This window comes from Puntigrus tetrazona, chromosome 18 (genome assembly GCF_018831695.1).
Source record: "Puntigrus tetrazona isolate hp1 chromosome 18, ASM1883169v1, whole genome shotgun sequence".
NCBI classification, from domain to species: domain Eukaryota; kingdom Metazoa; phylum Chordata; class Actinopteri; order Cypriniformes; family Cyprinidae; genus Puntigrus; species Puntigrus tetrazona.
The window spans coordinates 26,337,173-26,364,408 of record NC_056716.1 but is presented as its reverse complement, the minus strand read 5'-3'; the positions used below and the strand labels follow the sequence as shown (position 1 = coordinate 26,364,408).

General features: G+C 38.5%; 1 protein-coding gene and 2 pseudogenes across 2 annotated transcripts; 1 reads left to right on the top strand and 2 right to left on the bottom strand.

The window, feature by feature from the left end:
• Positions 1-308: 308 nt before the first annotated feature.
• Positions 309-6,167, bottom strand: LOC122363081 (annotated as a pseudogene).
• A 770-nt stretch (positions 6,168-6,937) lies between these two features.
• LOC122323090 (BEN domain-containing protein 7-like) lies at positions 6,938-18,397 on the bottom strand. Of its 2 annotated transcripts, none has more exons than XM_043216744.1 (10): positions 18,268-18,397; positions 12,473-12,547; positions 12,131-12,403; positions 10,866-10,997; positions 10,499-10,785; positions 9,404-9,629; positions 8,589-8,702; positions 8,333-8,374; positions 8,109-8,156; positions 6,938-8,028 (listed from the first exon to the last, which is right to left on the bottom strand). In XM_043216744.1, exons 2-10 carry the CDS (start codon positions 12,531-12,533, stop codon positions 7,979-7,981), a joined length of 1,233 nt encoding a protein of 410 aa, XP_043072679.1. In that variant the 5' UTR covers positions 12,534-12,547; positions 18,268-18,397; the 3' UTR covers positions 6,938-7,978. The 2 variants fall into 2 exon arrangements, with proteins under 2 accessions (XP_043072679.1, XP_043072678.1); XM_043216743.1 differs by lacking the exon at positions 18,268-18,397 and adding an exon at positions 16,963-17,237.
• LOC122323092 lies at positions 17,998-22,567 on the top strand (annotated as a pseudogene).
• Positions 22,568-27,236: the final 4,669 nt, after the last annotated feature.

The following is a 27,236-nucleotide window of genomic DNA, read 5'->3' as shown; positions in this document are numbered from 1 at the left end:
GATAATACAAAAGTAAAAAAAAAGCAATCCTTTCCCGACTCACTCTTCCTCGTGGCTGCGGCTTCATTAACTATCGAGGCAAAGATTACGATGTGAACTACCACACGGGCTGTGCATACTAAGAGGAAAGGCTAAAACACACCATGGCTAAGTATGAAACCGCAGGTGATGTGCGAGCAGAAGAAATCTGGAAGTAATCAACAGTATCAGAGAAGAAATATACTATTAATTATTCGTTCTACTTGGAAGCTGCCTCACAATCGGGTGCATGTTCGGTTAATGTAACAGAAAACTATAGACATAAAAGGCAATCGAATTTTCTTTGTTAAATGTTCTTCTGCTTTATAACCGTGTCCGTGGAGAGGAATCTGCCCGAAGGCCGAGGTGGGCAGACGTTTTGTATATCATTACGCTGATATATCTCAGGTGAGGCTAGATCAGGCTAGCCGTTCGGGCCGCTCAGGGGGTCACGGGGTCAGGTTTAAGACGTGGCTCCCGGGGTGGTGTTGACATTCTGTGTGGCCACTTGCGGTGCGACTTCGATGATGCGGGGTTTGTCGATGATGCGCCGTGCGGTTGCCTTTCTCACGATGCCGATGATCCACGCCTGGTGACCTCGCCGTATTTGGGAGATTTGATCTCGGCGCAAACGCGCGGCCGCTTGCTCACGCGGAAGACAGATGAGCAAACCTCCTGGAGAAAAGAAGCGAAAGAAAGCGTTTAAGAGTCAGACCGCTGTTTTCTGCAAAGATGGAAGTGAAAGTGTAATAAGAGCTTACAGGGACAATATGCACATAGACGTCCGTATCAAAAGAAATTTACAAAGTGATTTTGTGTCCATAGAAAGCACATTAAATGTAAGTAAAGTGTCTACTTTTAAGGTTTCTGACTTGAACATATTAACATATATAAAAGAATGGCAGATTTTTTAAAAATGTAAAAATGACAACTAATTAGTATTTGGACTGAAAGTCATTTGTCTTTTAATAGTATTTTTTTAAATCGAATTTTGTTGACAACAACAATTTAAAGCAGTATTGCACTTTCTTATTGTTTTCGTGGTTAAACCTTTTTTCATCTTTGACCCAAATACAATGGGATCCAAATATCGTAAGAACACATTTTACCCTTATTTTAACCTAAACATAAAAATAGAAGTAGTTAAAAGAAAAGCCATAGCATGAAGGAAAAAAACGAATCCTAAAAGTTTCCACATTATGATAATAATGAATGTTGCTTGAGCAGCCAATCAGCATATTAGAATGATTTCTGAAGACTGGAGTAATAATGCTGAAAATTCAGCATTGCATCAAAGAAATAAATTACATTTTAAAATATAAATAGAACATATTTATTATAAATTGCTAAATTATTTCATATTACTAGTTTTACTGTATACATATACATTTTTACCAATCTTACCTACACTAAACTTTTAATAGTACTGAACTATAATTACAACATTTGTTCTTATGTTCATTAGTTTTTAAACAATGACATATTAAATTGTTTTTCCAAATATTATTATTAATATAATCATCCCTTCAATTTATTATATTTCATTTATTATTACATTTTTATTATTATTACTATTTTCACCATGTATAAAGAGTGGAAAATTTATTTAAAATGTATACTTTTTATGCAATTACAAATTAAATTGTAGTTCATTTTAAATGTAATGTTTATTTAAACTGTTTTTATTATATAAGTAAAATGTGAAAAATCCATTTAATAAATAAAACACTTTCCTATTTTCTACATTGTTTTTTAATTTGATAACATTTTTGCATTGCTTATTTTTTATTTATTGTTTTTCTATATATAAAATGCATCCAATTTGTACTAAACTTTTTTTCAACATTTGTTATTATTTCAAAACGAGCAGCAATTTTTTAAGAACGAAGCTGATCTTATACCTGAGGTCTCTGGGCAGGTGCCGTGCATAAGGCCAAACATGTTCCCGCAAGCTTTGCTGACGGCCGCCATCTTGGCCAGAACCGGTAAATTGTGAATGACGAAGGACACCTCTGTACGCTGCTGCCGGGCCAGATTCTGAGCGTGACCCAGGATCCCAAAGCCCGTGATGTCAGTCGCTGCGTGTGCGTTGAAGGTGTGCATCAGCCCGGCCGCTGGACAGAGACAAAAACAAAAAAAGGTCAAACGTTTGCCAGAAGACCCCGTTATTAATGATCCACATACTGACCTGTTCTGTTGAGCCGAGCCATGTTCAGCATGGCCTCCTGATAAGCCAGTTCAACGTCCTCCTGAGTGACCACCAACTTTATCTTATTCCACTTCTCTGGCTGAGACAGAAAGATAGACGGCAAGAGTTAAACACCGCCCAAACTATAAAATAAACTTACAAATGTCTGCAACACTCACGATGTCCAGCCACTGGTGCACTGCAACCGCCACTTGTGTACCTAGAGGTTTGGTAAGAACCAGCACGTCCCCTGGCACTGCATTATCTGGCCTATAAACGCATAAAGTTACAGGAATGGACTCGATTTTGAAGAAACACCTGACTAGAGTATATAAAATGACTTACATAATGAACTCATTAGGTTGGCACACTGTTGTGGCCACGCCCCCAGGACTATCAAGGATTGATGACAGTCTGACCTCCTGTAACGGAGGTTCCCGCCTCCTCGGATGCATCTTTAAACCCCTGGATGATCAGAGGCATGACCTTATCACGCTCCTACAAAACACACGCAAAATATGATTTCTGTTTTAAATGCCCATGTCATTAATCATTTATTCACATCTGGCGTTAAAGGCTATTTTAATGTCGATTTCGAATACATTATACAAGGCATACAATTAGTAAAAGGTTATAAAAGGCATTTCACTATGATTATTAACCCTGTAATGCCTGCCAAAATGGAAATTATGTATTTTTTAATAACAGCTTATTGAAACTTTGGACAAAATATGCAAACTAACATTTGTTGCTGTTTTATTGTTTTTAAAGTATTATATTTGATACATCAGTTTTATATCATAATTATTTAGCTTGAAATTGTAATTGCAGTGATTAATTGTGATTAATGCGATTTATACCCAACAGTGTTTATACCAATGTTTGAAGCCACTTCGTGTCATATTTTTATATGAAAATATTTTTAGCTAATCATTTAAACTGAAAAACTATTGCTTTTCTGTAGTATTAAGTCTGAAATGTCAACTATTCACTGTATTAGTTAAAAACAAATTAAATTAAATATGCATGGTATTATAATGTTAAACTAAAACTATAATTATAACAATGGAAAAACTCTTGAGATAACCTGGAGAAAGAAAAAAAAAAAGCATCTTATGCACACAGAAGAACATAAGTGTGTTTTGAACGATTATTGTCTTTTTGAATGATTATATAAATGGCACCCATAACTAGAATTGTGATTAGAAATTCGATTAATTGTGCAGCTCTACATACAGTATAATCTAGTAAGAACATGGACATCATACTCGGAGTAAAAAAAACAAAAAACTTATATTTTATTTAGAGGCCCAAGGTTATCAGAAATAGTTAATTGTTATATGGTCAGTAAATCAGTGAGATGTAACAATAACACAGACTAAACAAAAAATTATAGAAATGTTAGTTGCTGGTCTATGTTATATTTAAGTGCTTAGTGTTTTGTTTTTTTTTTTTAATCAAAGCTCTTGTTGTGAGCAGGACAAACCACTGGTATCACGCATTGCAACACAATGATACTTTAGAGCTGAAAAAATAAGCGTTCCTCAAAAGCCTGATGAATCATATTTGATCATTAAATTTGATCGCAAATGATGTTTCCAAAAGCATACAGTAGATTGTATACCTGTTTTTAACATTTTGATCACGTTGACAGTTGAAGATCTTAGAAATATCGTGTGCATTTAAAAGATTTAAGTGCTTGTTCACCCAAAAACTCATTTACTCACAGGTCAAATGAAGATAAAATGATATTTAGGTGAACCTAGCCTGTTCATTTATAGGCCAGTTTCGCATCTCATTAGCACTAAAAGCTTTTTCCCCCCGTCTCACCTTCTCTGTGAGTTTATTGCTGACGTCGAGAAGCATCAGCATGTTATCACACTCTGTGACTCCCATGGCGTACAGATCACTCAGCACATTGGCACAGGCAATTCTCCCCTAGAAAGCAAAAGAATTCACAGAAGAAAAACATCAAGAGTGTGACAGATTTCCAAGTTATGATGCATTTGCTCTATAATGGGATTCTAAAGTGAGTATTTACCATCATGTATGGGTCGTCCACTATGGGGTAGATGTAGTCTGTGGTCTGCACAAGCGACAAGCCTCCGTGTCTCAATGGAATCACACAGGTGTCCATACCAATGCCTGTTTTAAATAAACATTGTTACGCCTTTAAAAATGTTAAAAGCCTTCATTTCCAGCTGTGAGTGTTGTTACGCATAGGCATGTACCTAGTCTGGGCATCACAGCCCCAAGGAACTGCTCATCTTCCTGATAATGGTTTTCCTGCAAAGATTCTAGAAGTTTCTGGAGAACATCTTGAGGGACTTTGCAGCCCGTTCCCTTGAGCTCCGTGAAGCGCGTTAGTCTGAAGTTCTTGTCGAGTTCATAACTCTCCGGGTTAAAAGATTCCCGCACCGACATGTTTTTTAAAAAAACGTCACCGACACCAACAGCCAAAACACCACTTTCACACAATGGCAAAGACAATCTGCAGAAGAAATAATCAAACAGGCATGCAAGTTTGTTAAAGTGTGTAAAGGAACGAGGACATTAAGTGTGGCTATGCAAACAACAAAACGTGTCATGCTAACAAATATATACCATTCCACCCCAAACTCGAATAAAAAAAATGCACATTTTGTACAAATATCTTTGCACTGACACTCAGAAGTGTTCCTCCCCTTTAAATACATCAGCTCTGTTCAAAGCCCTTGCTGACATGAATTCACTGTGGAGCCGCTTTGTTTACATGGCCACATGTTTCTCTGTTTAATTGTCCTGCTCCTTACTGCTCTTAAGACAAAACACGAATCAAACATACATATATAATGCATTCTGCTCTTTATTTAGACTTTATTTTCTGGGATAATGGATGTACTGTTTATAAAATAGATTATGTAATTCATTTCCATGAGTAAATAAATGGGTTGTTGGTTCTTGGGATTCTTGGAGTTCGAACTAGAGTGGTGTGCGCGCGCTCTCTGTCCAAGACAGATTCTTCTTAATGATTCGGTTCGTTTGAAGAGTTCGCTTAAGTGAACCGGTTGAAAAACGATTTAAGCCGTAGTCCCAAAAGTTCCCAAAACTCTTGAGCACGACAAATATATGTAACATGATACAGTTAAGAGCAAAAGCACATACAGTGCCATTTAGAAAATCAGCGCACAATTATAAAATATGTAAAAAAAACAAACGAGTTCATCAGTTTTTGTTATTCTGGATAACCAATATATTGTTTTGAGCGAAAATAAAGTCGTGTCTTTATAGACTTGCATTCATGAATGCAAAGATTAAGAAAGTTAACAACATCACTTACTGTTTAATCAAATACAATTGCTTGCGAAGATATTTGAACGAGTCATTAAAAAGAATCATGTCAAATGAACGATTCCCTCGAGAATCACTAAAAACCGCTGCACACGCCGATCCAACAAAACGCCTCCCGCTGCTCGGTTACATTTCATCGCATCTAATGTACGATATAACTTGTGCATGTTAAGAAGAAGACGGTAATATAGTAAAATGAATCAAATGAATAAAAAGAAGCAAGCCGGCCGAAGTGTTTATAAAAATGTCGGCGGTGGAAAAAATTAACCCTTAAAGCGCCCGCGCCATGATTGCAGTGTGCACAACAGAGTAGTAATATAAAATTAAAAATATTTGGCGCACTTTACACAAATTCCGCTGATTATGTCTTCTACTGGGATAATTAAGATAGCTCTCCTCACAAGTAATGCATTGTGGCACAGTTATATTCGTGTCCCATTTCCCCTTTAATTGTGCTGTTCAGTTTGTGCTTACCGGTTTTGCTCGATACAAGAGACGCGACGCTCCCGCAATGCACCGCGCGCAGAAAGGGCGCCTGGAAAATGTGCCTGAATAGACTGACACTGAGTTCAGTACCCTTTTTCTTGACAAACGGCACCATATTCGTGACGCCTACGAGATTATGTTAGCAGCTGCGTTGATGGTACGTCCCTTCCCAAGAGTAGTGTGCGCTAATTTGGGCTCGGAGAAGATATTTTAATCGAAAAGTCGAAATTCTAGTGGGGTCCTTCTATCCCGCGTGACGTCATCACCTCCCCTTTAAAGGCGTTGGGAGTGCGGCAACAAAAAATGTCCACATTAGTTTGTACCTTTAAACTTACTGTGGTCTCGCCAGTTTCATAAGGATTTGCGTTCTTTTGGTTCTTTTGGTTGCTGTATAAATGATCGGTTTAGTGACGATACATGTTTTAGTGCACTCAGTTTCGTTTCTTTGTAAATTCTACATGCATTTTAAGCCCCTTTTCAGATTCCTGAAATAAATTAAACATTATTGGTACACAGTGTGAACAAAGAAGCAGTCAAAAATCTTTAAAATGTGTTACCCCTTTCTGTTCTTCTAAGTGTGTATTTATTTATTTTTGTTTATATCTATCAGTGGTTAAGAAGCAAAAAAAATAAAAAAATTAGTTTTTTTGAAGATGGATACTTTGCTGTATGTGTAAAATATATTAATGCAAAAAAAAAAAAAAAAAAATATATATATATATATATATATATATATATATATATATATATATATATATATATATATATATATATGTGTGTGTGTGTGTGTGTGTGTACAAAATATGGAAATTTACTTAATGAATAATGAAGTATAATACAATAGATCAATAATAAAATAGACAAAGCTGAAGCCCACCAAATAAATAAAAATGACGCATTTGAAACAGGTTTATGTCAACCATGTAAGACACAGCCATATTTATTTGACGTCTCAGACCAAACAACTTTCCACTAATAAACATAAGGTTCATCTTTTTTAAAACAGGTATATTAAAAAGGAGGCACAGACACAACATCTGTGCCCTTAAAGGAATATTTCCATTAAGCTCTATCAACAGCATCAACGGCATTCGCTTTGACTCGTATCTCACTTCGCGAAAGCAAACATCAGTTTGTGTGTACAGGTATGCACTTACAGTGGAAGTCCATGGGGCAGGTGTACAATGTAAGTGCATTTCCGTATGTGCGTTTTTAGCATTGCTTTTACAAACTGAGACGTGAATCAAGCCCCAGACGCTGTCCAAACAGCTTAACTTGTTTTTAACCCGGATATTAACATGAATAGTTATTCAAGCATTTAACCGTGAGGTAAAAACCCTTTGTTACACAGACGCAGGACAATGTTCATATTCACTCATTTTTACACATTCAATAGACACTAAATCCTCTTACACAGGAAGTCAAACAGTTACAGGTCTACATAACCAGTCTGCCAGATTATATAACCAACAACACATTAGTAAGACTATGTGTAGCGAATATGACTAATAATATAGAAAATGCCACGTATTTTACCAGAAAGTGTCAATAAACAGCACAATTCGTGAAATGACATCAGTTTGTTGCTTGGCATGGCAGAGTGAATTAAAGGCACAGTCATTTTTTTTCTCAGCAGTCCTGGTGAAGCATTTGGATGAAGCTGAAAAACTACAAACACTTCCGAATATTCATAGAAGACGACTAGACATCTGGGACGACCCACTTTAAAACGATCAAATGGGAGCAATTGTGTTATAAAAGTGTGTCTATAGCTGTCTGGAACGCTAACCGATCGGCCGCTTTCTTCCAAAGAAACTTTCTGCGTGTTGCACAGCTGACCGTGAGAATTTCAAAGCCCCGTCTCTCCATACGTGCTACAGTCTAGACGGAAAAAACAATTAAAAACGACTCCTTCGCGGGGGTCGGAGGTTGCATTTTGTTGAAAACAATCTCTTCTCAGGCAGTGTCCATAGCAACTAGACATTCTGTTCTCTCGTAAGCAGCACCTGCGGTACAGAAGAAAGGGTTACTTTAGAACAATGCCACTTTTTGAGAGCGAAAAGATTAAAGATGTGCATTGCAGTACCGTTTTGCGTCACAGTTTCCACTTTACCAACAGTTTGCTGACATTTCTCTGAAAAATAAGGCGCAGAAATACCGTTGTGAGGATTATTTCGATGGAATGTGTGCTTATTTAAAGCAGCGTTCTAGTAAAGAATGCTGGGATATGGTGAAGTAAAGGACACTCATCTGTCTGAAACGCTTTCATTCATGCTGAGCGTGTGGGTTTGGGTCAGTGTGTCTGAGTACCTGTTTTGTGCTGAATATCACTGCTGTCCGAGGCTGTCTCTGCTGCAAATCATGCAAAATGACATTGAAGCATTTGTCAAATTAACATTTAAATGATCGATTGATTATTTTAATAGCACTCATCTAGCAAATCATCAATCGTGAAACAACAGCTTTGTTACAACTTTAAATCCTTGGTTAATGTACGACACCGCTACTCTCTCTCTCTTTCTTTTTCATTTGCCCTGCATGTATTTCTCTTTGTGTATGTTCTCACCTCTTTTTAAGCGTCGACGGGCAAGTTTAATCTGGTCTTGCAGAATCTGGACCCAGTCTCTGGGACCGGGAAGCTTCTCAATTCCATTGGCTGTGCAATACTTTTCTGTGAACACTAGATTCATACACATTTATGTAAAACAATTACAGTTTTGCAAATGCAAATATACATGCAAATACACCCGTTTTGAGTTTTATAAAAATATGTTAAAATATGTAGATTCAAAATTTAAATCTTAGAAATGTTTTATTTTATAAATGTTTTATCTGTTTTTGTATTTTGTGTTTTTAAAGCTTTTATTCATTTATTTGTAATAATAATAATAATAATAAATAATAATATGTATTTATAATATATATATTTCGCAATCAATCACAATAAATTTCATATTTAATTAGAAAGAAATGCTAGTACATAAAATATAAATATCTATTTCAATATTTTATATATTAATTATTGTAATATATCAAAGCAAATGCTGCATGATTTTTACATAAAACTATCACTTTTTTGAACATTTAATTTCTTTTTATCTCTTAAAACTTACAAATATAGTCTTTTTAATAAACACTAATGGTTTGATATTTTATTATATAATGCCATAATAACACATTTTAAAGTATCCAAATACTTTTTAGGACCATTATATATATATATATATATATATATATATATATATATATATATATATATATATATATATATATATATATATATATATATATATATATATTTAATATCAGGCAAAATGAGTTATGTTCTCCTGTACACTGATGTTGTGTAAGGTCCGGTCTGCTTTAATTACATTCACAAACCTTTAATGGCTCCGACTATGTTTTGATCGAGTCCTTTCCTGGTGTCGTTCAGACCTCTCTTCCTCTTGCCGTTGGGCAGTGAGTTTGCCAGCGTGGTATCATCAAAGAACGCACACACCAGTTTCCTGAAGAGCAGGCTGCCAGAGCGAGTGTAGTTCAGTAAGATAGAGTCCAACTGTGCTTTAGGAATAAATACGTCATAATCCTCGGCCAACTGCACCTCCGGCTGAGAGAGACAGACGGGCGGGATATTAATAAAAGGAATTAATACACACTCATGCACATTCAATGACACACAAACTGTAATCATCCAAAATTTCACTTTTAGTCAGGTGAGGCGTAAGCAGATCATAATACTTTCTGAGACATATGCTCATACATACACAACTCTTGTCAGCATAACCTAGACAACTGTGAAACCATATTTATGTTCTCAAAACCGTGCCGTTTCTAACCTGCACTCATTCTGCTGAGAGAGAAAGACACGGCCAGCGATCAGTCTGGTGGGTGAAACACGCTCCAAAATCAGAACTGGCCAAGCGTGAAAATGTGCTTTGGCAAGTAAATGAAAACAAAGTTACTGGCTGGCTCACTGAACGCTTCTCTTTAAAGTATTTAATCACGCAAGCTTTCACAGTCTACGACCAAGACGATATTTCAGATTTAAGCACTGGTGCATTATAGACAGAACGTTACCGACTTTTTTCTCTGCCTTTGTCTTGGCAACCGAAGATCAGGTAGTGTTTTGGTTAAGAGAATGATTCAATGATTCATTAATAAAGAAAGCTGTTTGATTCATTCCTGAATGAATCAGTGCAATTGAACTAATTGGTTAAAGTAATTATATGAACAATATATATGAATATATGAGTAATTTTTACTTATTAACCAAGTAATTTTTGGTATTCACGTGCTTAGCGTTTCTTTTTTCAAGAAAAGTCTAGTTTGATAAAGATTTTACACAGAACTCAAAAATGGACTGCACAAAATGATTGGGCATGTGATACACCTGTTTGAATCTGTATTTAGACAAAACTCTGGCAAGGAACAGGTATATATATATATATATCTATTGACACATGTACGGTGGTGTACCTCTGTGGTACTTTGGCCTCTGGTGACGCTGTAGTGAGAGGGAGGAGTCTTGGCACTGGGAATGGGATCTGGGATAAATGATGTCACTGCTGGGGGCGTGTCCTCTCTTGATTGATTACACTCGTGAACAGCATCGCTCTCAGCAGGTGGCGACGGAGGTGTGGTTCTTTTACTGGCCGTGGTCAGAACTGTCACCCTGTGACCCGGCCTCCTCTTCCGGCTCCTCCTCCTGGAGATGGAGGTTCGGGACGAGAGCGATACCTGGGAGCCCTGTTTGTCCTGGGATCCTGAGAGCGCAGCGGAACGCAGTGTCAATGCAGCTGTAATTGCGTTCAGAGGAATTCGAGGGTAGTTGAGTTTGATTTACCTCTTTGAGTTTGGATTAGTTTCCTCATGGTACGTAACTCCAGCAGAATGGCCTGCAGGGTGCTCTTGCAGTTGCACATGCAGCAGCTGGGCTCTGTTGCCATGGCAGCAGGCGCAGGGGGCAAGGCCATGTCTGAATCAGAACACACATGCATCGTCAACACAACGGCCATCACTGATGATGTCTAACACCCAGAGGCTCCAAGCACCTAGCACAAAAGCTGTCTGACTTGCTGACTCTAGTGTGTGTGTGCGTGTGTGTGTGTCAGACTGACAGGGAGTTATTGTGTCTTTCTGTGTGTATACAGAATGAAGACGTTACGTGTTTGCTGTGTTATCCAGAGCTGTCTAGACACTTGCTGCTGCAGTGCCAGACAGCGCATCTTTCTGTAGCCCACAGTCAAATAATACAAGTTTCCTCGGAAAGAATCCCAAAGTGGGTTTGAGTAATATCTTCCTATGCTTCTATCTGAAATCACTTTAAGCAGAAGCATGTTTTTTTCTGAGTTAAAAAAAGAACAAAAGAAAGAAAAGGCAGTTCTATTAAAGGCATCCAACCTCATGAGGATTAACTGCACTAAATAAAGGAGAAGAGATTAAAAAAAAGCACTAAAATAAACAAAAGCTAAATAAAAAGTGCAGAACTAAATAAATAATACAATTAATTCACTAAAATTATTACAAATAAATGCACTGATCAAATAAAATAAATGGACTAAAATAATACAGAATAAAATAAAAAGTGCTAAAGTAGGAGATAAAAAAATAATAATAAAATAAGTGAAAAAATAGAAAAATGGTGGTGGTCAAATTTTTTCATACCTACAATGTCTTGGAAATTAGATGCATTGCATTTTGCATAAATAAATAAATAAATAAAATAGCATTCCTGTAGCTCAAACAGTAAAGCACATCCATAGCAATGCCAAGGTCATGGGTTCAATTTCCAGGAAGTGTGTGAACTAAGACAATATTTGATTGTGAAAGCAATGTAAGTTGCTTAAAAGTTGCTTATAAATACTATAACTTCTTATAAATGTTATAATTTAAAAGCTAACAGATGTTGTTTCTTAAATGTTTGCATTATGAGTGTATTTAAATTCATACATTTTTAAGAATTTCCAGATATGTTTTGGGGGCATTACATATCAATACAGCCTAATCCTAGTGTGGGATCCCAGCTGATAATGCTTCGTTTGGTATTTGACCGATTTTTCATTTAAAAAACCTGAAAAAAAAAATTTGCTTCATGGTTTAGAGACTCACCATTAGCTTTCGAGTGGTTGAGCATCCTCTGTGTTTTGGAGCGGGTGCCGTACTGCCCATGAGTCATCAGGACGGAGCTCCAGCTGTACTGGGGATGTTCAGGGGCCAGGCTCTGAGGCGCAGGCAGGCTGAGAGACTCCTCCTGAGGCTCCTGTTTGAGGGTCTCTCCCTCTCGTCCCACCCGCTGGTACACTCGCCCCGTCTTGTCGCTCAGCAAGCGCATCATGCCTGTTATCTGCTTCTTTATCTCCATCCCTTCATCACCTAACCAGACTGAGAGACACAGTTAACACACAGAGCCTGCACACGCTCCTCAAGTGTGTTATGATGGACGACAGCTACCTTCGGTCTCAGAAGCATCCAGAGCATCTCCTTCAGTGTCATTCTGGTCTACATCATCCATTTCATGGCTAAAATCTAAACCAATCACAAGAGGGTTTTCACATCATTATGAGGTCATGACACAATTTCATTTAGAAATGGGCTTTTTAGCCTTTTAGAGAAAGTAGTAGAGAAAACAAAAAGCTATCTATCTATCTATCTATCTATCTATCTATCTATCTATCTATCTATCTATCTATCTACCTGTCTACCTGTCTATCTATCTACCTGTCTCTCTCTCTCTCTCTCTCTCTCTCTCTCTCTCTCTCTCTCTCTCTATATATATATATATATATATATATATATATATATATATATATATATATATATATATCCTATCATTAAAACAAAAATGTAAAATTAATTTTGACATGAACATTTAGCATTACTAGGACTTAACGATAAAAATAATAGTTTTTTATTATTTTAATTTATATTATTAATAGTAGTAGCTTTATTATTATTACCATTGTTATTATTATTATTAGTAGTATTATCATTATTAGTGGTGCTTGCCTTTCAAGGCAAAGCACACTATTACTATTCCTCATACTTATTAGTGGTGCTTGCCTTTTAAGGCGAAGCACACTATTACTATTCCTCATACTTATTCTTACTTATTATTATTATAGATTCCGTGACGATTTTCGGTAAGCGCGTAACTAGTCCGCAGTTTTTGCCACACACCCCTGAAACGGGCGTCAAATCGTATGCGGGGTATTGTGGAAAGATGTGCTATGACTTTTATAAGCGATCGGGCGTGACGATTTTCGTGACACGGGCTAAAAATCGGGCGAAAAATCCCATAGACGTAACATTGCGACCAACTTTGACGGATCGTGAGCGCAGAGAGCGAGAATATCGCACAAACTTGTAAATCACCAGATTTGAAGACTTTATCAAGCTGAACGAGAACATACCACACAGTGGGGTAAAAGTTTTACCCCTGGGGGCAAGAGACCTCAAAGTTGCCCCATTGACATAGTATGGTGAGGAAAAATGCACATGTGTTTTTCCTACTATAGTAATTTTTATAGGAATTTCGCAAATCTAAATAACTTTGCATTAAAATGTCATAGAGACGTGGGGTGGGGCTCGTTTTACTCAGCTAACCAATCAAAGTCTCTGAATCACTATGAAGGTGTCAAGCCACGCCCTAGCAACCAATTAGAGCACCCTAGCAACAGATCCCATAGACTGCCATTATAATGGTTCAGATGGGTATCTTTGGATCAGAGCGTCATAGAGACATGGGGGTGGGCTCGTTTGTCTCGGGGCAGCAAACGGCCAATCATGAACTACTTCAGCTGTTCGTAGCCACGCCCTAGCAACCTTTATCGATGACCTTAGCAACCAAAATCTTAACCAAAACTTACATATCTTCAAAAAAGAACGTCACAGAGACATGGGGGTGGGCTCGTTTGACTCGGGGCAGCAAACAGCCAATCCTGAGTCACCATAGACATCTCCTATCCACGCCTTAGCAACCATTATCAAACACCCTAGCAACCTTTTAGCAAGACCTATATCTTTGCATCAGAACATCGTAGCGACATGCTAGTCATGCTACCGACATGCTAGTCACTTTGCTAATCATGCTAAAAACATGTTAGCGACATGCTAGTCATGCTAGCGACATGCTAGTCACTTGCTAATCATGTTAAAAACATGTTAGCGACATGCTAGTCATGCTAGCGACATGCTAGTCACTTGCTAATCATGATAAAAACATGCTAGCGACATGCTAGTCATGCTAGCGACATGCTAGTCACTTGCTAATCATGCTAGAAACATGCTAGCGACATGCTAGTCATGCTAACGACATGCTAGTCACTTAGCTAATCATGCTAAAAACGCTAGCGACATGCTAGTCACTTGCTAATCATGCTAAAAACATGTTAGCGACATGCTAATCATGCTAACGACATGCTAGTCACTTTGCTAATCATGCTAAAAACATGCTAGCGACATGCTAGTCATGCTAGCGACATCTGCTAGTCACTTGCTAAATCATGCTAAAAACATATTAGCGACATCTTTAGTCATGCTAGCGACATGCTAGTCACTTGCTAATCATGCTAAAAACATGCTAGCGACATGCTAGTCACTTTGCTAATCATGCTAAAAACATGTTAGCGACATGCTAGTCATGCTAGCGACATGCTAGTCACTTGCTAATCATGCTAAAAACATGCTAGCGACATGCTAGTCACTTTGCTAATCATGCTAAAAACATGCTAGCGACATGCTAGTCATGCTAGCGACATGGTAGTCACTTTGCTAATCATGCTAAAAACATGCTAACTACATGCTAGTCATGCTAGCGACACGCTAGTCACTTTGCTAATCATGTTAGAAACATGCTAACGACATGCTAGTCATGCAACAGAGGGCGAGTTTTGCCACGGCAAGCACCACTCACATTTTCTTCAGGAAATGTACTTTCTAGTTCTTATTATTATTATTATACTAGATTCCGGACAAATTTCGGCGCGTAACTAGTCCCGCAGTTTTTGCCACACACCCCTGAAACGGGCGTCAAATCGTGCGGGGTATTGTGGAAAGATGTGCTATGACTTTTATAAGCGATCGGGCGTACGATTTTCGTACACGGGCGTAAAAATCGGGCGAAAAATCCCATAGACTTAACATTGCGCCAAACTTTGACGGATCGTAGCGCGCAGAGCGAGAATATCGCACAAACTTGTAAATCACCAGATTTGAAGACTTTATCAAGCTGAGCGAGAACATACCACACAGTGGGGTAAAAGTTTTACCCTGGGGCAAGAGACCTCCAAACTTTTACTATGGTGAGGGTAAAACTGCACATGTGTTTTTCCTACTATGGTAATTTACATAGGAATTTTGCAAATCAATATAACTTTGCATTAAAATGTCATAGAGACGTGGGGGTGGGCTCGTTTTACTCAGCAAACCAATCAAAGTCTCTGAATCACTATGAAGGTGTCAAGCCACGCCCTAGCAACCATTTAGAGCGCCCTAGCAACAGATTCCATAGACTGCCATTATAATGGTTCAGATGGGTATCTTTGGATCAGAGCGTCATAGAGACATGGGGGTGGGCTCGTTTGACTCGGGGCAGCAAACGCCCAATCATGAAGTACTTCAGCTGTTCGTAGCCACGCCCCTAGCAACCATTATCGATGACCTTAGCAACCAAAATCCAAACTTGCATATCTTCAAAACAGAACGTCACAGAGACATGGGGGTGGGTGCGATTGACTCAGGGCAGCAAACGGCCAATCCTGAGTCATCATAGACATCTCCTATCCATGCCTTAGCAACCATTATCAAACACCCTAGCAACCCCGACTCAAATGGGCATATCTTTAAATCGGAACGTCATAGAGACATGGGGGTTGGTTTATATCATTCATAGTGACAAGTGTATCATCATTGTGAGCTACCAAGCTGCTTCCTAGCAACCAACCAATTTACCCTAGCAACCGAGGGCGAGTTTTGCCACGGCAAGCACCACTCACATTTTCTTCAGGAAATGTACTTTCTAGTTATTTATTATTATTATTAGTAATAGTAGTAGTAGTAGTAGTAGCAGTATTGTTTTGTGTTTGTTTGTTTATTGGTATGATTTATATGATCACCCAAGACAAAATAAATGATACTCCATGCACAAATGGCTTAAAATCCGTTCTTGTAGCAAGAAAATAAACAGTTTTTTTCACAGTTTTGTGTGAATGCGTAGTGTATTACACTAAAATGGACGTCAGTCAGATTTCTGAAAGTGTATATGCTACAGTTCTGCTTTGATTAGGCGAGAGGGAAAATGCTAGGAAGATAAAAATCCAAAAATGGGAAAATAAAATAATTGAATTTCCCACGACATTTGAGACGAAACAGTAACATCTCAGCCGAACGCGGACTTCTCTGCATTTGCAACCTTTCTGAAAGCGCCGATGCTGCGCACAGGCTCACAGTTTGACCGAGCCGCATAATTAATAACTCCGAAAGCGCGTTAAACAGTTACCGACGAAGTACAGCAGGACCGCTCGACACGGTGTGATGTCACTCACAACAGCAGCCGTGTGCGTGACGTCCTCGCGGTGCAGATGTGATGAAGTGATGCTGCAGGACCACCTGTAGGCTGCGTGACTGTGAAGAGCTTCATCACATTCACGCAGCAGACAGACCCGCATTGTGTCCCACCGCACTCGAAGAAGTGCTCAAGGACGCGCTAAACGTTTTTTTTTTTTTTTGTTTATTTTTATTTCTTTACTACGAACGCCGCCGACAAACGCGATCGAACGCGACGAACGATTCGAACCGAACCGAGCGTCCGACATCGTGACGAAAGCGAGCAGGACAATGAGGGAAAGATACATTGTATCACAGGTGCATTCCGGAGTGCTGACGTAACGCCTCCGATGCGCTCTATTGTCTGCTGTCATCCACAGGAGCGTATGTCTGCTTACCTGCATCATTCACCAGTTTAAAGCTCTGCGATTTCCTGCTCCGCTTCCTCTCCACAAACTCCATTTTAAGGGCAGAGCGGCGAAGAGGCAGGATCCAGCCCGGTTCATCAGCACACAGGCTCTTTAATCACTGACAAACTCATTAAGTCCGGCTGATGATGAGTGAAGCGAACCTGAGCTTTAATAATAAGCGCGGGTCTCTCTGGACTGATGATGATGATGATGGTGGTGGTGGTGAGGAGGAGGAGGAGGATGATGGACAGGACGCGTTTACATTCTCCTGCTGCGGGCTGCTCGTTTATGATGTAAATAAATAAACCTCTTAATTCTTTCAGAATTCGTCACGTCTATTCCTTTGCGCCACCTGATGGTCGCTAATATTTGTGGGGCGCGCAATACGAGGGTCCAGATTTACATTGGACAGACCCGGAGGAAAATGACTCAGTCGCTGGCTTTCTTTTGTTAGGAGGTGAAGAAACTTTCCTGTCAGTTTTGGCAGTCGGTGACTACTTGGAGTAATAGAGCAATAGCGTACGCTGAAAAGTGTAAAATAATGAAATCGTACATGTTTAGGCTGACTGCGATTTAATTACGGAGAGCGTTTAGTAAAAGCGTTTAGTTTAGTAAAAAAAGAAAAATAACAATTAAATTAAATTATTAAATTAAATTATTAAATGATATAATAAATTATTAATAAAATTATATATATATATATATATATATATATATATATATATATATATATATATATATATATATATATATATATATATATATATATATATATAAAATAAATAAATATACATAAAATAAATTAATTAATTTAAATAATATTTAAATGCAACAGATATTCGTATATGTTTAATATACGGAGTGAAGACGTTTCGTTAAAAAAATAAATACAAACTCTGCTCTTCTCTTTTCTATTGTAATTTATACAGCAAACGCGAGTATAACGCCATTCCCTGCACTCGTCAAACTTTTTTCGGTCAGTCTCACGTTTGTCCACCTGGTGGCGGTAATGAGCGCGCTTGCTCTCGGCAGCCACACAAAGCAGAACGAGAAACGGTGAACGGAAGCGTCTAAAACTGTTTCCCGTTAGATGTTTATGTAAAAACGTTTTTGATCAATTGTTTTTGGAAGGGTTTTTCTTATTTTGGGATTATGGACATCCTCAAAGCAGAGATCGCGAGGAAAAGAAAACTCCTTGAGGAGAAAGAGCTCGTGGATGTGAGTAGCGACTGTTCTAGAGTATTGTTTACATTTTACGTCAATGCGTTTGGTTTGTGTGGTGTTATAACTTACTCCTGTTGTTTCTCCAGGACTCAAAGAAGTACTTCAAACGGGCTGATCTCGCACGTAAGGAAGAGGAGGATTATTACAGAAGATGTGGATACAAGGTATAAACTCCAGTGGTGAATACAGACAACATCGCAACATAATGCACTTATTTACTTAAACATTCACTGACCTTCTCACGAGGTTGAACACATCTGCTCGAAAACACACACACACACACACACACACACACACACACACAATGTATTTGTAGCGTAATCTTTTTCATAAATGTTTGTTTTAGCTGCCACGAACCTCCAAATATGATCAGACCCCAGCTTTAGAGGACATACAGGAACCATTTCCAGTCATCTACTTCGGCTTTAAAAGAAACGGACTGTGCCTTTAAAGAGTGTTTTCTATACAAGCATCGCACACTCGCGGAAAATGTGCTCACCCCAGGCTGTCCAAGATGTAGATTAATTTTTCATTCATTCGTGCAGATCTTGGAGAAACTTAGCATCACATCACTTGACCTTCTGCAGTGAATGGGTGCCGTCAGAACAAACAGCTGATAAAAACAGCACAGCAAACCACAAGTAATCTACAGGACTCCAGTATATCAGTTAACTTCTTGTGAAAATCTGTGTGTTTGTAAGAAACAAGTCCATCAAGATATTTTCCAACTAAAGTATGAGTCTGTCTATATATCTATCTATTTAGCTATCTAGCTATAATAGCTATGTTTTCTATTGTCTACTTCTGGCTATAGTCCACAATAACACTTCATCCATTGGTAAAAGTTTTTCACTGAAAAATAGCAGTATTATGGGTTATGAAGTGACATTTAAAACTTAAAAGCATTTTAATGAGGGATTTCTTTCTTACAAATGCATGACACGAGCTGAGGGACTGCAGTGGTGTGCATTATTGCGGCGCTTTTATCTTTCATCCCGACGGCACCCATTCGCTGCAGAGGATCCATGCAAGTGTTGTAATGCTAAATTTCTCCTCATCTTGGACGCCCAGAGTGTGAGTAAATCTTCCCGAAAGCTATTCCGTACAGGATTTTCTCTCTTCTCATCCTGGAGTGGTGTCTTCTTGTCTGCTGTGTATTTCTTCTCACGTTCTCTTTCCTGCTGTCTGTGTGTGTGTGTGTGTTCTGTGAGTGTAGGTTTCTAATGAGCAGCCTGTGAGACAGGTAGGGCTCAGGCAGACAGAATGCATGCTGCCAGACAGATGTTTGATGGGGTTTCGGCATGACTGAACAACATTTGTGTGTTTAATTGCCTTTGCTCCCAGTGTTGCACAAAGCTGGAGGCAGCACTATCCGAATGCTCGGCCCAGTCGCATAACGATCACAGTAAAATGACAGAGATGCCCACCCAGGAGCAAAGCACAAGTCGTTTGAATTCTACATGCCTTGTCTGCTCTCTCATTTGTGCAATGCACTTTTGTTGTTTAAGCTTTCTTATTTGGTTTGATATTGCATGATGATGTTTTAAATTAAAACCAGTGTCGATATATAGCATGGCCAATCAAATAATACATGCGGTTTTTTGCTGTTCACCCATTGCATCTTGGGAGTATTACGTGTGCTCATATTTATGAGATTAGATGAGGATTAATCACAAATGCATAGCTGCATGATAATATGGAGAACTAGCCTTTTATTCTGTAAAAGTATTTATCAGCTTATTATTTTGCAAGCAGCCCTTCTTAATATAAACCCTTAAGTTATATGCTTTGCAGCGGAGTCAGAACAATTTAACAGTCGTTAAAATACATGCCTTTTGTTTTATATTTGTCCAAGCTGGACAAGACGGAGGAAGAGGCGCCTCCTTCCGCATCGTCCAATCCCGTGTTAGAGCTGGAGCTCACGGAGGAGAAGCTGCCGATGACGCTCTCTCGACAGGAGGTCAGCCAATCAGAGCTCGCCCGACGAGTCGGTTTTTGTTCTCGGACGGATGATGAATAAATGTTGTGGCTGTGTGCAGGTGATCAGACGTCTGAGGGAACGCGCGAGCCCGTCCGCCTGTTTGGGGAATCCGACACGACGCTTTCCAGAGACTCCGAAAGATAGAAATTCTAGCACCGGAAGTAAACAAGGTAAGACCCAGCTCTTCACACTCATGTCATACAGTGCATGTTCCTTTGCTGCTAAGAAAAGTTTGGTTAAGGTGGATTCAAATGGCTGAATTTGACTTAGAGAGTGTGTGTGTGTGTGTGTGTGTGTGTGTGTGTGTGTAGGGTCTGAGGAATGATCTAAAGGCTGCCATGGATAAGATCGATCAGCAGTATCTGAATGAGATTGTCGGAGGAACAGAGGGCGCTGAAGTGGACACGCAGCACGATCTCAAAGTGCATGAAGAAAACACCACCATCGAGGAGCTTGAGGTAAACCCACACACGCAACAATGACTTAAACTAATTCACATCCTCATTTTCAATGTAAGAGCAGGTGCGGCCGATAAGTAAATGCGCAAGGCTTCCGGTTATTTTAGCTGCACAAAAACAGGCCCTTATGCTGCTTCACATTGCAAACACATATTTATCATGATTTTAATTTAACGTAATTAGAAGCAGTGATTTGTAGTTTTACCTTTAGTAGCTCATAAATAATAAGGCTTCCCCGCATAGCAAAATAATTACAGTACATCACTTCCAGAATCTGCACTTCTATAATAATTCCACTAGGGGGCTCTATAATCTTACATATGACATTTAATGCTCTTCATAACTAGACCCAAGTTTTCCAAACTGAGTTTTTGTTTATGAAATGCTAGTGTTTAATCAATTCCGAAAAATGTAAATGAATAAATAAATAAGAAATTGTTTATAATTAAAACACTAAAAATAAATATTTAGTTCAGCTGCACATAATATGACCATTAGAGTTAGAATATCAGCATTGGTACAGTAACTGTCTGGATACTAACGCGCATATGGCTTTAAGAAATTGTATAATATAACAAAAGATATGTGATGCCCTATAGCTGGTACATTCATGTTTAATAACCGGTGTTAAACAGGCTTTGGGAGCATCTCTCGGCACTGGCAATGACGTTAGAGACATGGACGTCATAAACAAAGTTTTAAGGGTATGTTTGTTTTATTTACTTTTTTGGACGTTTGATAGTGATGCATTTAGATGATATTCTAATTATTTTAAATATTTAAAAATATTAATGATTTAATGAGCATCTGATTTAAAAGTACAATCATTTTATCTTAAGTTAATAATAATTTTTTTGTATTTGTGTATATTTTTATGCGTTGTGTGATACTTAATCTAGAATCAAGTTTATTTGTATTATTATTATTATTATTCTAGTTTCTGCTGGGCGTGTGGGCTAAAGATCTGAACAGCCGAGAGGACCACGTGAAGCGTGAGCGTCCAGGGCAAACTCGCCAGTGCCACCCAGAAACAGACTGAATCCTATTTGGAACCTCTGTTCAGAAAACTGCGTAAGAAGGTATGACGTCCCACAAGCTTTTTTTTTTTTTTATACAGTATCATTCTTAGATCGAGGCTCACAGGCGCAGTGTGTCTTCTATATATAGAATTTGCCAGCGGATATTAAGGAGTCCATCACAGACATCATAAAGTTCATGCTGAGAGGGAATACGTTAAGGTGTGTTTTACTTGTTGCAATACTTTGACGGTTTGGAACGGGTTTCCTCACAAATATATCAAACTAACAGTCCGTACGTGCAGGCAAACGATGCTTATCTGCAGATGGCTATAGGAACGCTCCGTGGCCCATCGGTGTGACCATGGTGGGTATCCACGTCGTACTGGACGTGAGAAGATCTTCTCCAAACACGTCGCCCATGTGCTCAACGATTCGAAACCCAGAGGAAATACATTCAGGTCTGAAATGATAGTGTGAATAAAAGTGTGTTATATTACATAGAGCATTGTGATTATTGTTATATATATATATATATATATATATATATATATATATATATATATATATACATTTATTTTTTTTTCATATTTTTAAAATATATTTTTATACTTTTTTTTTTTTTTTTTTTTTCATATTTTGTCTTTTTGTATTTTCACAGGGGCTGAAAAGATTAATGACGATCTGTCAGAAACATTTCCCGACAGATCCCTCAAAGTGTGTGGAGTATAACGCTCTGTGACGTACCGATCATGTCACCACATATTGTACAATGTACGGCTGTCTCTCATTCACTCATGTTGTAAATAACCCGCTGACTGTAAATATACATCAATCTTGAGAACATAAGTGGATCTCTACAGTGTTTTGTTTTTTTTTTTAATAAATGCTGATGTTACGGTCTTTTCATGACATTCACTGACACTTGATGCACTTGATGTCATTGTTACGGAGCTGAACGATACAGAATGGGTTAATTCATTTACAGACAGGGAAAATCGCCTTTAAAGATGAACGTGAAGAAGACTCGCAATTTGAGTCAGTATCACAACTCAACTCATGACTTTATCTGCCCTCCTAAGATGAGTTAAAGGATGTTCTGAGTCACAGGAAGTGTGACTGATTTCCACGCTCTATGACTAAATCCGATTTAAAACACAAACAAGCCAACTTCTGATTACTTTGGCTCTGGCATTTATGCTTGTTTCAGTTCCGTAAATCTGATGCATTTCAGTGATTCACGTTTAAATGGTCAGACATAGGTTTGCTTAAAAAAAGAAGATAATTTTAGATAATTTTAAGATTTAAGATAATTTTGGTTTGATTAAACATTCACATTTTGGTTAAAAAAAAAGTTTTAATGCGACAGGAAATAGTGACATGAATGTTCAACTTAAAATACGATATATTATAAACGTTATAAATAAGTGTGGTTAGACTTTATTTTAAGGTGCCCTTGTTACAGTATTATTATATATATAAGTACTAAGTAATGAATTAACTATATGTACTTACTATATGGTTAAGGTAAGGACTAGGGTTTGGCTTAAGGTTACTGGTATGTTATTATGCATAATTTACTGTTATTATAATAGTAAGTACATGTAATGTGTAAAAAGGACACCTTAAAAATAAAGGGTTATACAAGTTATTTATCCACAAATATTAACGGGCATCGCAAAAACCTACATTTACAAATTTTTCAAATAAAAAACAGGTTGCTACTAATACAAAGCAAGACAATTACTGCAAGTTATTTGATTTAAGTTCATTGTTTAAAGTGTTGCAATATTCATAACCTCAGGTTTAAAAACTGGCAGAGCTAGAGCAGATCTCAGGGCTGTGGAGAAACCCCAGACTCCAGCTCCCATCGCCCCTTGCTGCAGTTTCCACGGTGATGAAAGAGTTGCGATCATAACACACACCAATCCCAAACTCCCAGGACACACACGATATACGCCCCTTCCTTCACGCAGCATTCCAGCACGCGCGCTGTTCTCACGGCTCGTGGGAGAAACGCTCACACACACACACACACACACACACACACACACACACACACTTTCATCACATGAGAGAATAACGGCTTCCAGCTGCTGTGGAAAGCTGTAACAGAATAGCTGCTCTGCTCCAGGCCCTGCAGGGTTCATACAGAAACATTATTCTGGATAAGAATGGGCTTTCTTAACGTAGGATTGAGAGTGGTGGGATATTTATGCCTCAAATTAATTATTAGCGACTAACCTGTAACCTTAACGTCTTCCAACGAAAAAGCGTTTATATATAGCGTCTATATATTTGGTGACTAGTGTGTTTAACAGTAAACGTCTGCTTTACATTTTCAAGACCATTCTTAGTGTTTGCTCATCTGCAGTAACTCTACAGGACGTTTATATTCGAGGTCAAATAGACGTCTGTATCTTTTTAGACATTTATGATTTCGAATGTATGTAGAACTGACCTATCTTACAGACGTGGGTGCTCTCTTCGTGGAAATGGGTCCAAACGATGTTTGAAAGCCCGGGTCTGAATGATTCATCATTTTGAACGAATCGGTTCGATGGGTGATTCATTCTCATTGGTTTCCTCCCTCGGTGCGTCCCAAATGGGATGTATCGCCTCCAAAGCGCACTTCAGAGTGAAAACGATCATGGCCGCCATATTGAAGGGTCGTTCCGAACCGTAGTGCTCAAAACTGACAACTTCAAAGGGCCCTTCAGAATGAAGGACACTTGATTGGGACGACTGAAGGACACTTCGGATCCTTTGCAAAGATTATTTGCATGATCGTATGGGCATGGTGTGATGATGCAGAAGGGCATTTCAAGAAACCGTTATCGGGCCCCTACACCCTTCAATTCCTAAAAGCTCTCACTCCAGAAGGTGAACCCTTTGATGGGATTGGGTCATAGGGATCAGCCTTTCAAGAATGGTTCCAGTTTTCCAGAAAAATCTGCATTTTAATTGAACCGTTTAACTGTAGGATTCAATGGCCCAGAATTGAAGGCACTGTTGAAGTATGTTCAAATGCAGCCAGTGTTTTCGAACAAATCAGTTGAATCAATGATTCAATGACCCACTTATAAAGTGACCGCATACTGTAATAAAAGTAAAATATAAAGCTCATTGGTTGCTACTGGTTTCATTTCTGAACTAATCCATGTTTAGATTTGAATGGATGATTCACTACCTGCCTGAGTATTGCTACTTGCAGAAAGAATCACTGAAAAAACCTTAGTACAACCCCCGATTTACAATAAAGAGACCATGTTGGGATAGTTTGGACAAGGCTTTGTTTGTCTGGACTGGTTAAGTGTCTCACTCAAGACCTCTTGAATCATTTCTTGTGGGGAGCGAACTATCTACCTTCTGGTTTCAAGCCCAGATCTTTCGATACTACATCCCACCACTCCTTAAACCGATAGCAGTGGTGCTTTCTACAGCCTCCACCAGTGTTTATATTGGCCTATATTAGTTGTGAGCCTGCCAAACAGCCTCCAAATGCCTTGACCCGCCATACCAAGGGTCACAGTGGTGCCCTATGAAGTCTAGCTTTCATGTTCACTGAACACTACATTCCTTTGGTGTTCCTAGAGCCCTTCACACAGCAGGGGAATGCCATGGATTCAGTGTCGAAAATATTTCATTCAACAAAGCGTCCACAGAGCTTCACAGGAAATGGAAGATTTCTATAAACACAGCAACTCTTGTTGTTCACATTCCAGCTGCAGTAGGTACAATAGACTCAGCTGGCCCAAAACACATATCTCCAGCATCACACTGGCACAATAACAGCGGTCACATCTCCAATGTTTGGTTTTCCAGTGTTGTGTTCCTGTTGCTGGGGAGACCCAAGCCATTGTCCAAGGCACAAACATCCTCACACACTTCCTGAGAGGCAAAATCTGTGAGTCATATTAGCACAGTATTGAAGAAGACGGGAGGAGTCTCCTCACCCATTGAATTGCATAGAATCCTGTCTATCAAAGGAAGGAGTCACATGGACTTACGGGAATTACTTGCATGTCTGCAATCAGAGCTAAAAGTAATAGTTCTGTCATCATTTACTCACCCTCATAACATTCCTAACATCATACTTTCTCTCCTGTGGAACAAAAATGTGGAAATATATTTGCATAATGGAACAATGGAAGCTCAGAAGCACCAAAAAGGGCAAAATAGCACCACAGGAATACTCCATACCGTTGTTATTGTTAACTGAATAAATAAATTGTCACTTCTGTGCTTTATGTACAGGCATTCTACAATTTTTGTGTGGAGAACCGAAGGAAATTAAGACCGGTTGTTTGAGATCCGGTGTTTTATGTCACTGACCTCAAACCTTTAGCAACACCTGACAAAATATTTGATTGTCTGTGAAGGGAACATGATATATTTTTACTTGTGAAAGGTTTTCTCCGTTTCCATGAGCATCGACACCAAGACTCTGACGGTAGGTGTGGAACGAATGAGTAAATGTTCAACAGCTGCAAGAGACACATAAACAAACAGAAATGTACATGCATCCACTGGGAAATCACATGCTTTGAGCATTTTAAGTCAACAGCAGGTGTTATTAGAGCTGGAGTGATGGATGAATCACATGCGTTTATAATACAGTAGGTGATCATTACTTGATGCCAAAGTGATTCTTAAATCCTTTAAATGTTAAACTGTGTGTGGTGGATGCCAATGTTTTCACGTCAACATCAAACATTTGTTCTCAAAAACGATTTTGCCCTTGTGTACATTATGCCACTGTCCAACCATTACTTATCCTTGCATATATTTTTAAAGTGTCCGTATTATGGATTTTTGAAAAAACATATTTCATGCAGTGAAACACAGCTCTAAGTGAATGAAAACATCCTGCAAAGTTTTAAATCTGATAGCGCACTGTGTATAAAGCTATTGTCTTTGAATCACTGAAACAAGTCCCATGTTGATGTCAACATAAACATTAGCTTATTACACTGCCCACTGAATATGCATATATATGTAAACGTGGTCAAAAAAAATAAAATAAACTTGGGTCCAAAATCGGACATTTAATATGTGAATGCAGATCAAAGCAAAACAATTTTCTTTTTTTCCCCTCCATGATGATGGTTCATGTTTTCTGTGACAACGTTGACATATATTTGCATATTTCTCAGAAGCATTCACGTGTACTTGGTATTTCAATCAGTGGGTATGATTGTCAGCTTTACCTGCGGCTGATCTCATTACACATGCAGGAACATAATCCATGAAGGTGACACGCAGAAGAATTTCAATTACACCTCGAGGAAACAGATCATCACCTTCATCGACCTGGAGGGGCATGATGCATTATGAATAACGATAAACATACATTAACAATGCATATTCACCCATATGGGACACAAGAGATCTGAATAATAGCAATAAAGTGATTTCACGCGCCTGGTTTAGAGAACATTCAGCAATAATTTATTTCAGAATCTCAGGAACCACCACATTTCTCATCTGGAAAATTCAGTATCAGTTGCCAACAACACGGTTTTTGAAAAATGTTACTATACAAATTCTTAATAGAAAAAAAGAATAAATTAACTGTGGAAT

Coding starts and splice junctions, on each gene's coding strand:
- LOC122323090 (XM_043216743.1), bottom strand. CDS start 17,026: ATGGAGTTTGTGGAGAGGAAGCGGAGCAGGAAATCGCAGAGCTTTAAA. Junction 8,703..9,403: donor CATAGTCGGAGCCATTAAAG/GTTTGTGAATGT, acceptor GTATGAATCTAG/TGTTCACAGAAAAGTATTGC. Junction 8,375..8,588: donor CCGTCGACGCTTAAAAAGAG/GTGAGAACATAC, acceptor CATGATTTGCAG/CAGAGACAGCCTCGGACAGC.